We start from the raw sequence: 15681 nt of genomic DNA, 5'->3' as shown, positions 1-15681 counted from the left end.
CAAATGAGGGTTTTACCTTATGTTATTTGGCCTCAGAATCTCAGGGATACCAGATCTATTTAGACAAACTCCTATGATGCGTTGCTTCACTGAAATATTAAGCTAGAACGCCTTATGAAATATAAGAGCAGGGCGTTTTCATTCACGGGCTATACATACTTTTGGATTTTACGAAGTCAAAAAATATAACTACTTACATAAAACATTTCCTTTCATTGCTTTACTTTCTTATTTTCACTGAATTAATATCATCACTCATTTTTTTATAATATAGAAGTAGCAGACGAGTATGCAGTCCTCCTGATGGTAAGTGGCTACTGCCGCCGTAGACATCTTTAATCAACCCCAGATAGGACTTGATTCCTACTTGAGGTCGGTCAGAGATGCGCCGCTATCCTTGAGGACTAAGTTGGAATACCCCGGGAAAGTATGTCTCCCTTACCATAATTAAATTGAAGTACATTCAATATATAAAGGTTTTGTCAAACAAAAAATCCATTAAGTATTGTTGTATCGTATTTATATCTCGTATATATTATATAAAACTGCGCGATATCATACAATATGAATTATCAGGACATTATGTAATTATCGTTTTGTCTGGCTATAGTTGTGACGGAAATGTAAGTTGATTCACTTTTAAACATATGGCTGTTCATATGATAGTAATTAATATGCTATTGGAAGATATTCGTTTGTGTACTTATTTAATCAGTTCTATTCTCTTTATTACATTCACTGTGACCATAGAAATCAATCTCTAAATATGCGAAGTTGATCTCAAATATGCGTTACTTTGTGTATGTCCTTCACCACACCTTCCTACGCGTTTTAGTAATAATTTTTAAAATATGTTTCCTCAGTTAAGTATATAAATTTTAATATAACTTATCGAATGGAATGTACAATAATGTTGATATGTAATGTAAATGTTGGACTAATGGAATGTACTTATATACTTAAATTTCCGACTATGATAACAGCAGATTTACATAAAAAAGAATACCTACGTCTTTTTATTTATTTACTTTGCTCTAAGTTTTTTTTAAGTAGCTTGAGCTTTTTAGGAAAACATCTAAATTATGCAAGTATTTGTAGTTTGTGACGAGTGATACTAGAACCCAAGGAGGTATCGACCCAGACCAAACCAAAGGTCAATAACTTTCGTACATATTTAGAAAATGTTTGTTATCCGAGTAAAACCTACAGCTGTAAAAAAACATTTTATAACTTTGGATACTGATTCCATAGTCATAAAGTTGAATTTTGAGTAGAGAATAATATGCCGTATTCTGACGTCACAGGCATCTCTTTATGGAAGGGGTTTAGCGTTAAGGACGGAGTAATAAATTTCTTAGAACAATAAAAAAGACAAAAGTAGAGTACACTTTAATATCATAAACAATGTTATTAACATAAATCATACATTGTAATTATCTTGTCACGTATAATTCGGTGCCTTAAGTGAACACAAAAGTTACCAGTACAGAGAAACTAATGCAATGTAAGTCCTAATGAAAAAGCTACTTGTAAATAACGGCCGTATTTGGAACTTTCGGGCAATAAAAAAGATTTAGATAGATACTTTACTTGCAATCTTCAGGCAGTAACTTCACAATTTCATGGGGATCTGAGTAAATTATATTATCGTCACTGTCGAAGGTTATTCCGAAGAGATTTTTAATGTGAGCAATTTTTTCCAATGAATGATTGCCCTTGTTTGGTACGTAAATCGCATTTGAAGCGCTAAAGTGTGCTATTCCCTTCTTATTTATTTCTATCGCCCGATAAATAGTAGGTCCTTCATACCAGATTCTTTTATTAGTGCCGTTTTTTATTCTGAATAATCCTGTGTCGTTAGTTATATACATATCACTGTCGCCATCTATAGCGAACTGATATATTTTCTCATGAATATGCTTCTGACGCTCGGCAATTTTTTTCTCCTTTTCAGTTACTATCTTGTACAAATGCTGCGCTGGATATGTAATAAAGTAGAGGTGGTCTTTGAAAAATATGTCCCAGACGTTGTGATTACTGATCACTCTTTCGACTTTCGAACCGTTGACCTTAAGGTGTTTTTTAAAAATGCCTTCATTGCTTCCAATGTAAAGAATTCCATTTTTGTTATCGATTGCAGTTGCGAACCCGTTCTCCACCGTCTTCAGTACCTTGTGGTCATGATGTCCTTTTATCAAATATCCTATTTCAAAAGAATCTTCATCATCCTTTCCGACGTTGTAGCTAAAATAAACTCGGTGTTCACTTTGATCGTACGACAGCTGATACGGACGATTTAATCCAATCCCCAAAACTTGTTTTCGGTGAAATTTATTCCGAACGTGTATGCCTTCGCATTTCGATTCATTTTTCTTTGATTCTTCAGCAGAAATTATAGCAATAACGCACAAAATTAACAACTGTTTCATTGTTCGAAGTACCGAATACGCCCTTTACGTGCAAGCTATACTTCGATGCGAACTCGACAACGATCGCTGTCGTTTTACGTTACACAACGTGATTCACAAACATAAATTAGAGCAATTTAATTAATCGCTATCGATTCATTGGGCGGATGGAGTTACAGTGTATTATGCGCAGGTACCTAATTAAATTTACAACATGTATGTCAATGATGCACTGCATGCTGAAGGTATAAATTGTATTAAACATTTAATCTCGTTTACGTGATTTTCGTTTAAAGTAACATTAATATACATTTCTACACGTTAACCAAACGAGTAAAAATTTTACAGTATTATTAGTATGTAAAATAAAGCTTTTATTCTTTTTATTAAATCGCCTATATTCCCAAAACGTTACTCGAGCCAAATCTTGGACCCGCGAAATGTGTCTCTATCAACGAACAATATACTAGGAGACCATGAGTGTCGAGATATTGATTAAATTGTTAGACAAAGAAGGCACGCGTCGATGTTTCATTTCACGAAGAGGGTTGGTTCCCTCCCTCAAATGCCCTCTGCTACGCGTAGGCGTAGGGTAAGGTTAACACAAATGTTAGAGGGAATGTTTTATAAGTGTGATAGAGAGGGAAATATTCGATTGCTAATATATTTTTAAAGTAACACGTACTCACATCTACAAGTACTACGAACTGAGACTGTGATAAATCACAGATACACATATTTTATAAAATGTATGAAGAAAAAATAACGGTATATTGAAGACTTCTTCAAATATATGAAAAAATTGACCCGTGGCAATGGGCACTTTGTACTTTACAAAACTTAAGTATAACACAGAAACTAGCTCCTTCTAATTGTTGCGAGCCTTGTATTCACGAGGCCTCGTGTTCATTCAGGATTTTCTTTTCATTGTCAATGAAAAAGCCGTTTCCTTGCGATCGTTCATATTAGATGTAGAGAAATCATAGGATTTTTTATTTAACATTTCATGAAAAGAACGATAAATTACGATATTTTTTATATATTAATATACAATTGATTAAGATTACATTTGAAAAGTTATATTTTAATTTTCAGAAAATTATAAAACGAACCGGTTATCGAAGAACCCGGTTAACGAAAAGTATATCAGCTATAAGTGTATGTTGTCCTAGTAAGATTTTTCGTCGCTGGCCATTTGCTACGGAAAATCGTAGCTGGCGCTGATTCTACGAAACCAGAGATGGCAAATGCGACTAACGTTCGAAGGGTGAATATGAATAGGCGTCGAAAGTGGACATTGGTCAAACGACGTCACTACGACAGCGTCACTAAAGCGTCAACAGAGGTCGTTTTAACTAGGAACACAGGAAATGCAGAGGTCGATATCAAGGATTACATCCCTGGCCACGGACCGCCCAAATTTGAGATAGAGCGAAAACAATGTAGCCCTCTCTCAAACAGGGGTATTTGCGGAGGGTCCTCTCACTCACTCGACTACAGAGGGATGTTATTTCCTCTTTTCGTTTTTCTGCATCCCTTGTAAGTTCAGAGTCGGGAATAATAATTTTGCTATTTGGAACAGGGTTTGTAAAATAAAAGATACGATCTGGCATTAAAGGTTTAATATTAAAAAGTACCTAATAATAAATTAAATCTACACATTTTATTATGTAACGGGTACTCACGATATGCGTTTTTTACGTTACATAATAAAATGTCTCAATTCCGCGATAATTTTAGTCTAAAATCATATAATCTACACATTAATACTAATTAAAGTTATGAGGAGGTAAAATATTCTCAAAATATTCTTATACTTCACAAGCACCTGCAGAAGAGACCGTGACTGTTCCTCTGACGTATGTAACACCGTCTCTGCAATCGCAACCATCCTGTAAAATACCACATAATTACATATGAATAGCAATAAACGGTTCGGAAATGTGGTAGAGCCAGTACGATTCGACCGGAGAGAAACCACAACTGTAACCATTTCTAGCGTAAAACAGTTCTCCATATTAGTGAAAGAGAGTAGACCGCAACTAACTTATATGAAACGCCCAATATCGACTTCAGGTAAAATCTGTTCTATATCGAGTTGGTTAAAGATATCCCTGACCGCCCATTGACCACTACTCAGCAGGTAAACTGCAAGCTCATTACTTTTAAGATCATCATGCCTTTCTCATTTTTTTATTATTATGATGACATAATTAACAATATAATGACATAGTTTTAGTGTTTATAAAGTTTTACCTCACACTCAGTTCACAAAATATGACACCATATTTATTCCATTTTCCACTTTGGATAAATAATATTGCATAATTTACTTAATTTTCTTTATCGTCTTAATGAAAGATAGATTAGAGCTTTTAGGATTAATGTCCACATAATATGGCAGCCACACTACCTTGATGGATTCTTTAGAGGAAAATAATGAAACAAGTAGGTACATAGTAAATGAAAGAAAAATATTACTCACAAAAATGTCTTCTAGAGATGCACAACCAGGATTTTGTTCGTAAAAATGAACTTTCTGCAAATTATGCTTAATGATTTCATCGGTGGATCGCTTTTTATTTTCATCGGAAACTACCTTTGATATTAAACCTGCGTTATTTCGTTTCACGATTAGATTTTCTCTGTTCACATTTTCCATTCCGATGGGGCTCCCAAAAATAACCTTTTCTAAGTATGTACAGTAATCCTCTTCTTCTTCGGTGAGATCGGAGCTATTTTTTGTAATTGCATTGTTGTTTATGTTAATATCATTGTCTTCAGCTTGAACTTGATCTGTTTTTGAACTTTCGGCGACTACAAGGTCCTCACTTCGGAGGTAATCTTGGTATAACTCATCATTATTACCAACTGTTCTAATCTGGTTCGATTTTTTGAGATTCCTTCTTATTATTATGTACATGTTTGTGAGATATTGGAATTTTAAAAAATACGCAACTACTTCTGACACGCTGGCTGACCCGCTCTTTTTGCCTTTGATATGATTAAGGCAAACAGGTTTTTGCGGTCCACCATAAGAGTAATATCCTGGAAAATGTAAGTTCCGATAAGTATAAGAGGAAATCTATATTATATATTTTAACACAAAGATAGAAATTCCAAGCAAAGTCCAGTTACACTAAATATTTCAAATTTAATGAGATTATATGGAACATTTTAAGAGAGAGTTATTGAAAAGTAGGTTTTTTTTTAATACTTACCATTTCTAGAAGGACAGGAGCATGGAGTGACTAAAGGTGTATTTTCATTGAGTTTGCTCTCTGGTGCGCTGTGGGGCCTGCAGAAGTAGTTGCTGGTCCAGGTGGAGTCCGTGTACGGAATGGAATCGGATTCGGATTGAGCTACTTGCATCCATTTTGATGACTCACGTAGCGAGAAGAACGTTAGTGTAACCACAGCCTGTCGAATTAATTAACTAATTAGTACTTACTGTAAGAAAAAGTAACGGTAATTATTAGACACGAGCTTTTGCCCGCGGCTTCGCTCGCGTTACGAAGTAATATTTTCATCCCCTATTTTATCCCCTTGGGGGTAGAATTAATCAAAATACTTTCTTGCGGATGCCTACGTCATAACATCTACCTGCATGCCAAATTTCAGCCCGATCCATCCAGTGGTTTGGGCTGTGCGTTGATAGATCACAATGTCAGTCAGTCACCTTTGAGTTAAATATATTTAGATTGTACTCATAATAAAGGGATGTAAATAATATAATATTTAAGCATTAAAATAAAGATTTTAATCCTTAAGCATATGAAAATGCTTATCCGCTATAACATTTCATGTCATGACCGGTCTGAAACGCGCCATGATATGAAAGTGACATGGTACGAATATCATTCAAGCGAACCTATCTACAATTGCATTTGCAACTTACATATTTTATAAAAAAAAATCCTTTTCTATCAAACGCACTTCAGTAGGTTAAAATAGAATAGAATATACTTCATTGTACACTTGCAGTAGAATTTAACTGTTAGTACTATTGATTACAGGTTAAAATACAGCCAATACAGGCAATAGCCTTATCACTAAGCAGCGATCCCTGCCTGTAAATTACCGATTTCCAGGTTAAGTAAATTGATAACTGCTTACAAACTAACCATTGTGAAGCAAGCCGCCGCACAAAGTGTAGCACAGAGTGGGAAGCCGTATCTCTGAGCTAGGGCGCCGCCCAGCGCCGGGCCCAGCACTTCGCCCAGGGAGTAGCAACATGACCAGACGCCGGCCACTGCACTGTACGTCGCTAAGGCTTCAGGGCAACCACCTTCGTAACTGGAAGTTTTATAATAAGATTAGGAACAAAGAAAGATTATTTTTATAAGACAGAAGTAGCAAACGAGCATCCAGTCCACCTACTAGTAATTGGCGAGTTTTTTTCTTTTTTTTATAATATAGGAGTAGCAGACGAGCAAGCAGTTCCTACCTGAGGTCGGCCACAGATGCGCCACTACGCCTGAGGACTAAGCTGGAACTTCTCGGAAAAGTCTGTCTCCCTTACCACACCCTTCAAACCGGAACACAGCAGCGCTTAACACTGCTGTTATTAGGTATAAATAGGTGTGGCGGTGGTGCCGCCGGAGTCGAACCACAAGGGTTCTACCACCTATGTCCTGTTGTGCTGCCTATGTAAATCTTTAATCAACCCCCGATAATATCAGTTTTACAAGAAGTTAACCACAGATGCTGTGCACCCTGTGCTGTTTTATATGACCGAATTCCATTCGAAACTACGCCTCTATGAAGTATGTGCGCCTGGTAACATTGTTTTGGTTTTTGGGACAGCTTTGTTTGCCCGCAGTATCGGATATAATTACTATCTGTCGGTCATGCGCGCCTGGTACAAATGTTTTGGTCGTTCGATATGCGAATACTGTCCGGTAAAATCCTTGGTCGCTGATAACTTTAGTATTTTGCAATATGTCTGTTTATCATGTTACAGTTATTTTGTGTCGTTATTGTCCCATGTGTACGGTGGGTACGATTTTCGCATTTGGGAAGGTTAAGGTTATTATAAAGCTAGAAAAGTAATAATACAAAAACCACTTTCTACACTCATAATTAAATACGAGGATTTTTCTTGTATCGTATATATGTACCATGGACACACTCAATCACTCAAGCCCGACCCACACCCAGAAAACCCACATCCAGAACAGAAATTTAAATTCATAATTTAGGTAACAGATATCTAAATTATGAAGCCAGGATTCAAACCCGGGACCCAGTGCGTGTCAGTCAGCTCCACCAAGCGGGTCGTCACAATAGTAATACCCATGTATCTGAAAATAGTATCATGACACAATTAAAAACCAAATTAATCACTTACATTGAACTAGTAAGCACTCCTTGAAATGTTGGCAGAAGCGTCAACGCCACTGACATTCCTAGAATCGAGAGCGCAACGAGATCTAGCCAGAGGTCCCTGGAAAATAATACAGAGAATATTAAATCCAACCTTATCAAATCGATTTTTTATTAAAATATAGGAGTAGCAGCTGCAGCCCATGGACGTTTAGCCAGATAGGATTAGATATTCCTACCTAAGGTCGGCCATAGATGCGCCGCTACCCCTGAAGACCAACTGGAACGCCTCGGAAAAGTATGTCTTACCATATCCTTCAAACCAGAATATAGCAGCGCTTAAATTTGCTGTTATGAGGTAAAAATAGGTGTGGCTGTGGTGCCGCCGGAGTCGAACCAAAAAGGGTTCTACCACATTCAAACCCTCTCCAGCAGTGGACTGCAAGACTGATGGTTAAACGGTGAATTGTTGAATATTACTTACTTTGTAAGACCGGGAATAAAAGGACAGGGCCCCAGTAACAAAAGGCCAACAGTGGACAGAAAAAGGCCCCACACCATCATACACCAATGATTGTGTACTCTGAAAATTTTGAAATTATTTTAATACAACTTTGATTTAATTACATATGCTTAGTTTTTTATTTAATGAAAGGATAAATAAAGACGTAAAACATAATTAACAAGGTACCTATACTTTTTCGCGGACTTTTCTTGCAACTAATAAGCAATAGATATCTACTATCTTTCTTGTAAATTGACAAAATATAAAGTACAACTCACGTAATCCCTCACATTAGCTAAGTAACTAAAACATCTACTTCAGCTTATCAATTGGGGTTACGAGAAACTTACCGATCAGCAACCCATCCCCAAATAGGGCTGAAGATTCCGTAAAGGCTTGAAAACAGAAGAAATATTAGTCCAATCTGTTTCGTGGACAGTCCAAACTGCCTCAAATGGGGTTCCAGCGTGGGGTCCAGGAATGCCCAGGTGTTGGAAACTATGACTATCACCAGCCCGGTGATCACGATGGATGGGATCTTGAACAGCCTGAGAATGGATGCTGTTTTGGAACCGGAGACGTATTCTGTGAAATCATCAATTAATTTTGTTTTTAGTGATAAAATCAAAATAGGATAAAAGACCCTTTAATTACCATATGTACTATGTGGCAATAAATATAATTAATCCACATAATGCATCCGTCATATTGGATTGAGAATGACGTCACTAAGCTAATCATGCATTGTTATTGAACTTAAACATATATCCAAAAAAACATAGTTCAAAAACTAAAAACCACGCTAAAATCGCACAAGGAAAATCGATAATCCTGATTCCTAATGATCCTGACGAGGAAAATGGTATAGAATTATTAAAATCGTGTATTGTCATCGGTTCTTGATAATTGTTTAAATTTTTAAGTTAATCGGACTTTTCAAAGTGGGTAAAAATCGAGTTCAAAGATTCCGTTACATACATACATACAACCCAAGCTAATAAAAGCGTGTTAAAAATAAAGCTCGACATAAGCGGTTGGTATTAATTGGTTTAAAATTCATTTATAAATGACTCTGACTTGCCTACTAATGAACTACTTAGACAATTGAAATAAAAAGCTTGTAATGAGTACCTAATCTAGCTATTACTGTTCGTAATAGGCTTATAAATAACATAAATCTAAGAACAAAGTCACATTAATTATTTAACAGTCTTTGTCTAGGCTATTCTTAGAAACCATTGAACTGATTTCGATTATTTACAGGTCTAACAATATGTATCTTGAAAATAATTATGGTTAATAACCAATAATATCGTTATTAAACGGGTTAACTAAACAAATCAGATTTACCATGTAAGAAGTAACCTTTCACTGAAGTATTTTGACTATAGTTTGGATGGGGTAAAAAAGGGTAGATGCAAGTTAGAAACGGAAGCTCGCAAAACATAAATTTCGCTTACCTCCGCAATCCGTGAGCAAGAAGAAGTTTATTGGCACAGTCAACACCATCACCACGCCAAGACTGTAAAACGGAAGGCCAAATCCCCCGATCTAGCTGGAACATACACATATTTAAATATTTTTGAACCGCTTTTAATCTATTACGTTGATGTCAAATCTTTAAACATAAAATACGCGTTTTCATCGTTTGATTTGGATAGCACAAAACGTTAAAAGGACGAGTTATTCTTATAGTCGCTCTACAGTTGGGGTTGTTAATGTATAATTATTTTTAAGGTGTGTAATGATTGACCAGATGGACTTTATACCAGTGTCATCATAATTATCATCCCATTATGTAACTACTGTCAACATTTTAGATTGGAAAGGACTAAGGACTTAAGGACATAGCTCGGCACGCTTCTGTTTGTAGCATTTTGATTTATAGAGAATCTCCGGAGTAGAGGGTTAACTATATTCTAACATGATGAAGCTACATGTCTGAAAAATAAGTCATGTCTACGTAAAAAAAAATATTAAATTTATCTTCACTTCTCATACATACCGAATATAACAGCCCGCCGATCGCAGGTCCAACTGACATTCCGAGGCCAACAAATGTCTCTAGGATGCCTAGGACTGACCCAATTGAGTCTGGGAAAGCGTTCACGACGAACACGTAGCTCGCCGTGGAGTAGGCACTGGCGCCCAGAGCCTCCATCCCTCTCACCACGAAGCATAGTATTGTAAATGTTGTGGTGTTCTCTATTAGCACTAGTGTTCTGAAAATAAGAAAAAAATTGACAAATCACGTAATGATTATAATTGGTTAATTATGATTAATTTTGCGCTAAAGTTACCATACATTTTAAGCTAATTTATGATACCTTTTTCGCATTCAAATTAAAGTCTATTGCAGTTCACAGTTTTGTAAAGAATTTACATAAGTAAGTATTTTAAATTTGATTAAATTTTGATTCAAATAAAAAACGGGTATTTTTGAAGTCGTTAAAAAATAAGCTATTATTAAGATTTATTGAAGTGTGCAATAAATATATTCTATCAATTACGGCATTTAAATTTCAACTATTATTTAATCGTTCGTTTACATACGGCGTGAGTAGTATAAAATAAAAACTATTATTGGAGTCGTTTTCTGCGATCTAAGGACTGGCTTATTGGTTATCTAACTTACCCAAATAAAACGTTGCAGGCGCCAGCGATAAACATCCCCGCAATAAACATAAACTTAGCCCCAATCGTTGGTAACTGCAAATAAACATTATGGTTAATTGTTACCTATTCTTTGTTATCTTATTTCATTGATATAATATATCGATGTTTACAGAACCATTGTATTTCGGTTCAATGTTCACAATTTTTGGAACTAAGTATTTAAAGACGTGATTTAGATGTTTATAAGCTTATAAGCTGGCATAAGCAGCTGTAATTAAGCGAACCGTTATTTATTTGTCGTTACACGTAACGTAACTACTTACAATTTACGTTAGACAATATTTATCGTGTATCGAAAATGTAATGATAATGAACAAAAACAAATAGATAATAGATAAGTCTACGTATCTATTTAATATGTCTATAATCATTGCTTACAAAGGCACCTACTGTTCATGAAGTTTTACGTAAAAGATTAATACTCGTATAACTACTAATCCGTACAGTTCCTACTTCAGTATTCCAGGAGTTTTCCTGACTGTTACAGCGTCATGAACCCATCACTATACCACTGCTGGGTAGTACCTATCTCCTCTCAAAATGCGACAGATTAGTGGGTTAAACATTTAGTCCACTGTTCTGCTTAAGTGCGGATTGGTATACTGTAATCTTTATGCACTGTTCTCAAAAGTGGTTTAAGAATAGACTAGTTACATTAGGGTGCAGACAGGTATGTTGTAATGTACCTATGCACCGAAGATTTACCAGGCTCCCTATGTTATGTGTATAGTTGTAATATTACTATTGTTGTTGTATTATTATATGTTGTATATTTATTGTTGTTGATTTATTCATTTCCTAACTGCAAAATGTTCGTCAATTTATATTTATTTATATCTTCGTTTTTGCTTTGTTAAAATCTATATCTCATGCTCTAACTTAACTTGACCATCTATGTATCTACCGACCCTTTACCTATTTACTATGCTTGTATTCTCTATTTGCGGAAACTTTTAAATGGCTGTCATTTACTTACACCCTTGTATATGTAGGTACTCCTAGCTGTAAGTGTTCCTTCAATAAATAAAATAAAAATTGCAAGTTATAATAACTGTGCAATGTAAATAAGCAATAGCAATAAATGGATTGCTGTCGATCCCTAAAGGATAAAGAACCCATTAATATTCTATTATTGTGTGAGTTAGGTATAATATATCTGATAAGTTACTTATGATGAGTCATTTAAACTAAATAATGCAGTCCATTACTTACACATATTTGATTTATTGTTACAGTAGACCTATAAATCTGAACGTCAAAGATATGACTATTTTTGGAATATTCCATAGCAATAACGCCTAAAGGGTCTCAATGATCGCAGTGCCCGATAAAGATATTATTTATGTCTAAATGTGTGAAGAATATTAACTTTTGTTAGGGATTCTTAGGACGCGACAAGTTTACTAATATTGACGTCCCTGAGGGTGATATGGCGTGGAATTATTAGGGTGACCTCCCATTGGCTACTACGTATTGGCTCGAGCTACTAGTAGCTTTAGCTTTTAACGACTATCAAACTACTGACGAACTGCTCAGCAACTATTTAGTAGTTTATGCATCTGTACAGACGCGTAAACTATAGATTGTTGACAGACTTTTCGAATAAAATTCAACATGTCCTACCTACTATGTCAGTGTACATACCACTCGTCAATCGCTAAGCAATATATTTGACGCCCGAGCAGCAGTAACTTAAGCAACTATTACATATCGCTCAAGCGATAGTAGGAAGTGAGTGACCAACCTCTTGAAGTAATTATAAATTGCCACACTAAAAAAAGGGGACTTACAAATTTTCCAAACAGCGGTGAAGTCAGGAACATTATGACTGCGTAGAAGCTGAACACGATCCCACACATGGTGTCCGACAGGCCCTTGATAGAAGCTTCTCGGGGGAAGAAGGGGGCCATGATGCTCATGGAACAGAAGCTCATGAAGTCCACGAGCGCCAGCGACGCTAAAGTTAGTCGCTGGTGCCGCGAGAGGTGCCTGACCGCGCCCGGTCGTAATCTTGTTTGTGTTCTTACTAATCTAGAGCGTAAAAAATAATTATTCAGTAAGATATTATTACAATACTGTAATATTCTTTCATACGTTCATGTAGGTACAAGACGTTCCTACTTTACTTAGTCCTCAGGCTAGCAACGCATTTATGGCCAAACTCAATTCGGGTTCCTATCTAGAATTAATTACAGATGTCCATTTGGACAATGACCACTTACCATCAGAAGGCTTAGTTTGCTATTTTAATTTAATATAAAAGGATCAAAGGTTTATTATTAACATCTACATATATTTTATTTACCTACGACCCCAGACATAGGTACTACTTTTAGAATAGGTAATTCAGCATCGCGTTTCGGCGATTTGTTGGAAAATTGATGATGATGATTGAAAATGAGATTTATTGAAAAGGCGCTTCTAAATCACTAATTAATGCTGCGCCGCGTTTGTTACAGTAACAGCTAAATAGTCAATCGCCGATGTTAAAAGTCGCATTTCTGCTGGCGCCCTTAGGTATTTGTGTATTATGTACTGTGTAAGTGTACATGAAATAGTTGAACCGTTGCAGTTGCGATATTTCGTCATCACTTAGAGTTGAAATTTCATATGGAGTTGCAAGTGCATTGCCATCACCTTCTTAAGTTCAAATCCAATAATCTTTAATCCATACAAGCATTTTAAGGTGTTCGTAACACTATAGGTTAAATCTAAACCTATCTATAATTCTATATATAGGTTTTTAGTTTAATATTCTAGAAATTTTGTGTGAATTTTTAATAAAATTATTACATTACTCAATGCTTTAATTTAAACAATTTTATATATCAAGGGTAAGCCCACTGTTATAATACAAAAATACGTGTGGTAGTGGTACCTCCAGAGTAAAATGGTCAAAGGGTTCTACCATTTTAATTTAGAATGGCATTCTAAATGCTACTCTAAAATCTAACGTTTTCGTAAGACAACATTACGCAACTTTGTATTGATGCTACTGGCAATTATTATAGGTAAGTAGTTTCTTATCTATGATGATAAAATTGATATAATTTATTTACAACCTAACACCTATACCATTGTACGCAAACCTTGGAAATTCTACCCGTTATTGTTGTTATTTCATTCACAAGTTCACTGAATTATCTAACAATTTAATCAGCAAACGTATTTTAGTTCATGTTATTTGCGTCTACGAGGGTGAAAGGATGATGATAACCTACTCCTTAATTTATGGGAACACGGTGGTTCCCGTATTTATATTCCGAGGAGATTTCGACAAAAATTGAACACTATAAAAAGCTAGCAAAGATCGTAAAATGAAGCACTAAATTGACGCGTACGTTTGAATGAAATGACTGATTTAAGATATTTTACTTAACGGACATACTGACGTAGTTTAATGTGAATATTGTGTAATGTATATTTTTTCTTTTAAATCATAAGTCATCACAACTGAAAAGCCTAAAACCTAGGCGTAAACCGGAAATCCGTACCATCCAGACGAAAGGTGCAGTCGTTTGTAAACGTAGGTACCTCATACAATTGTATAACTTAATCCTTCGCAATATAAATTGTTTCTGATCTTAAACTATTTTTGGCTGTCCTTAATAAGTCTTGTTAATATGGGTTATCAAATAAATACCTAATTATATTTACCTATATTGCAGTAGGTAACGTTAAAATACATATTGTAGTAAAGGATTGTTTGGTACTATCCAAGTTTTAGTTACCGTTCTCTTAAGATTCTGATCTCCGAAGTAACATCATCAGGCGGTCCTCCTGACCAGGAGTGCACTCGGCGTAGCCTCCCGGAGTCCGGAAGGGAGCAGCGGCCTCCCCACGTGGCCGCCAATTCCTCCGCATGCGTCGAAGTCTTCATCAGCTTACTATCAAACACTATAGTTTCTGTTGACGACACCATACCATCCACTGCACTTGTATCACTAGTCCTTTCATTTTGGTTCGCACCTCGTAACGGGGTATTCTCATCTGAATCGGCACCTTCCTTACTCATGTTAATTCGATACTAAATAGTCGTAGACAGTAAATAAATCTGATATCGCGTGTCAACGGAGAGGGTCGGGCTCGTACTGGACATTTGTGCTTCTACCTTACATATCAATATCCGTATCTTATCGGGTGCAAATAAAAACTTCCGAAGGAATAAGGGCACTTGTTAATTTCCAAGGAATAGTTCGGTAAACAAATTGATATATTTCGAATATTTACGAATGTATTTTTGAGTTATTCGTCATCTCGCACGAAAAAATCTCGCCCGATCGGGCGACTTGGCACCTTTCGAATTTACCTAATATTTCTGTCGTCAACTCGCACGCTCGAACAAAGTACAGCCAGGTAAAAAAATTTAAACTAAATTTAAATAAAAAATGACTTCAAATAAAACGACATTATATTAAAGCTTAAAATAAAGCTACTGACTAACTATTGTTGTTTCATAGATATATATATATATATATATGTACACATAAAAATAAAATAAAAATATTTCGGCCGTCAAAAGAACAGCGCTCTTCTACACTGCAGAGCTAAACAATTTTATGCTCACAAAAGAATAGCGCTATCTCTTTCTTTTTATCTAAACCTTTATCTCCATCGAAATCGCGGCGCATCGTGACGTCAGTCAGTCTTCCCTTAAGCGTACTTTACTGCGCCCGCGCATGTTAAGCTGCGATAAGAATTATTTTTTTTATTAAAATGTGGGTGTTTTTAGTGTTTTTTATGTATGTTGGAGGTAAGTGTATTTAA

General features: G+C 35.8%; 2 protein-coding genes across 2 annotated transcripts; both read right to left on the bottom strand.

Annotated features, from left to right (window-relative positions):
• Positions 1–1376: 1376 nt before the first annotated feature.
• Positions 1377–2536, bottom strand: LOC140747338 (ommochrome-binding protein-like). Its single transcript, XM_073079729.1, has one exon. It carries the CDS (start codon positions 2427–2429, stop codon positions 1587–1589), a length of 843 nt encoding a protein of 280 aa, XP_072935830.1. The 5' UTR covers positions 2430–2536; the 3' UTR covers positions 1377–1586.
• Positions 2537–4167: 1631 nt separating this feature from the next.
• On the bottom strand, positions 4168–15150 carry LOC140747337 (MFS-type transporter SLC18B1). Its single transcript, XM_073079728.1, has 12 exons — positions 14646–15150; positions 12705–12945; positions 10874–10947; positions 10244–10460; positions 9699–9789; positions 8589–8823; positions 8218–8316; positions 7759–7854; positions 6533–6704; positions 5630–5828; positions 4894–5456; positions 4168–4300 (listed from the first exon to the last, which is right to left on the bottom strand). The coding sequence occupies exons 1-12, from the start codon at positions 14927–14929 to the stop codon at positions 4220–4222; spliced, it is 2352 nt and encodes a 783-aa protein (XP_072935829.1). The 5' UTR covers positions 14930–15150; the 3' UTR covers positions 4168–4219.
• Between the last annotated feature and the right edge of the window lie 531 nt (positions 15151–15681).

The sequence above is a fragment of the Epargyreus clarus genome, unplaced genomic scaffold, assembly GCF_041222505.1.
Source record: "Epargyreus clarus isolate Ecla_fem2 unplaced genomic scaffold, WU_Ecla_fem_2.2 ptg000014l, whole genome shotgun sequence".
Taxonomy (NCBI): domain Eukaryota; kingdom Metazoa; phylum Arthropoda; class Insecta; order Lepidoptera; family Hesperiidae; genus Epargyreus; species Epargyreus clarus.
This window is presented reverse-complemented; position numbering and strand designations above follow the sequence as displayed.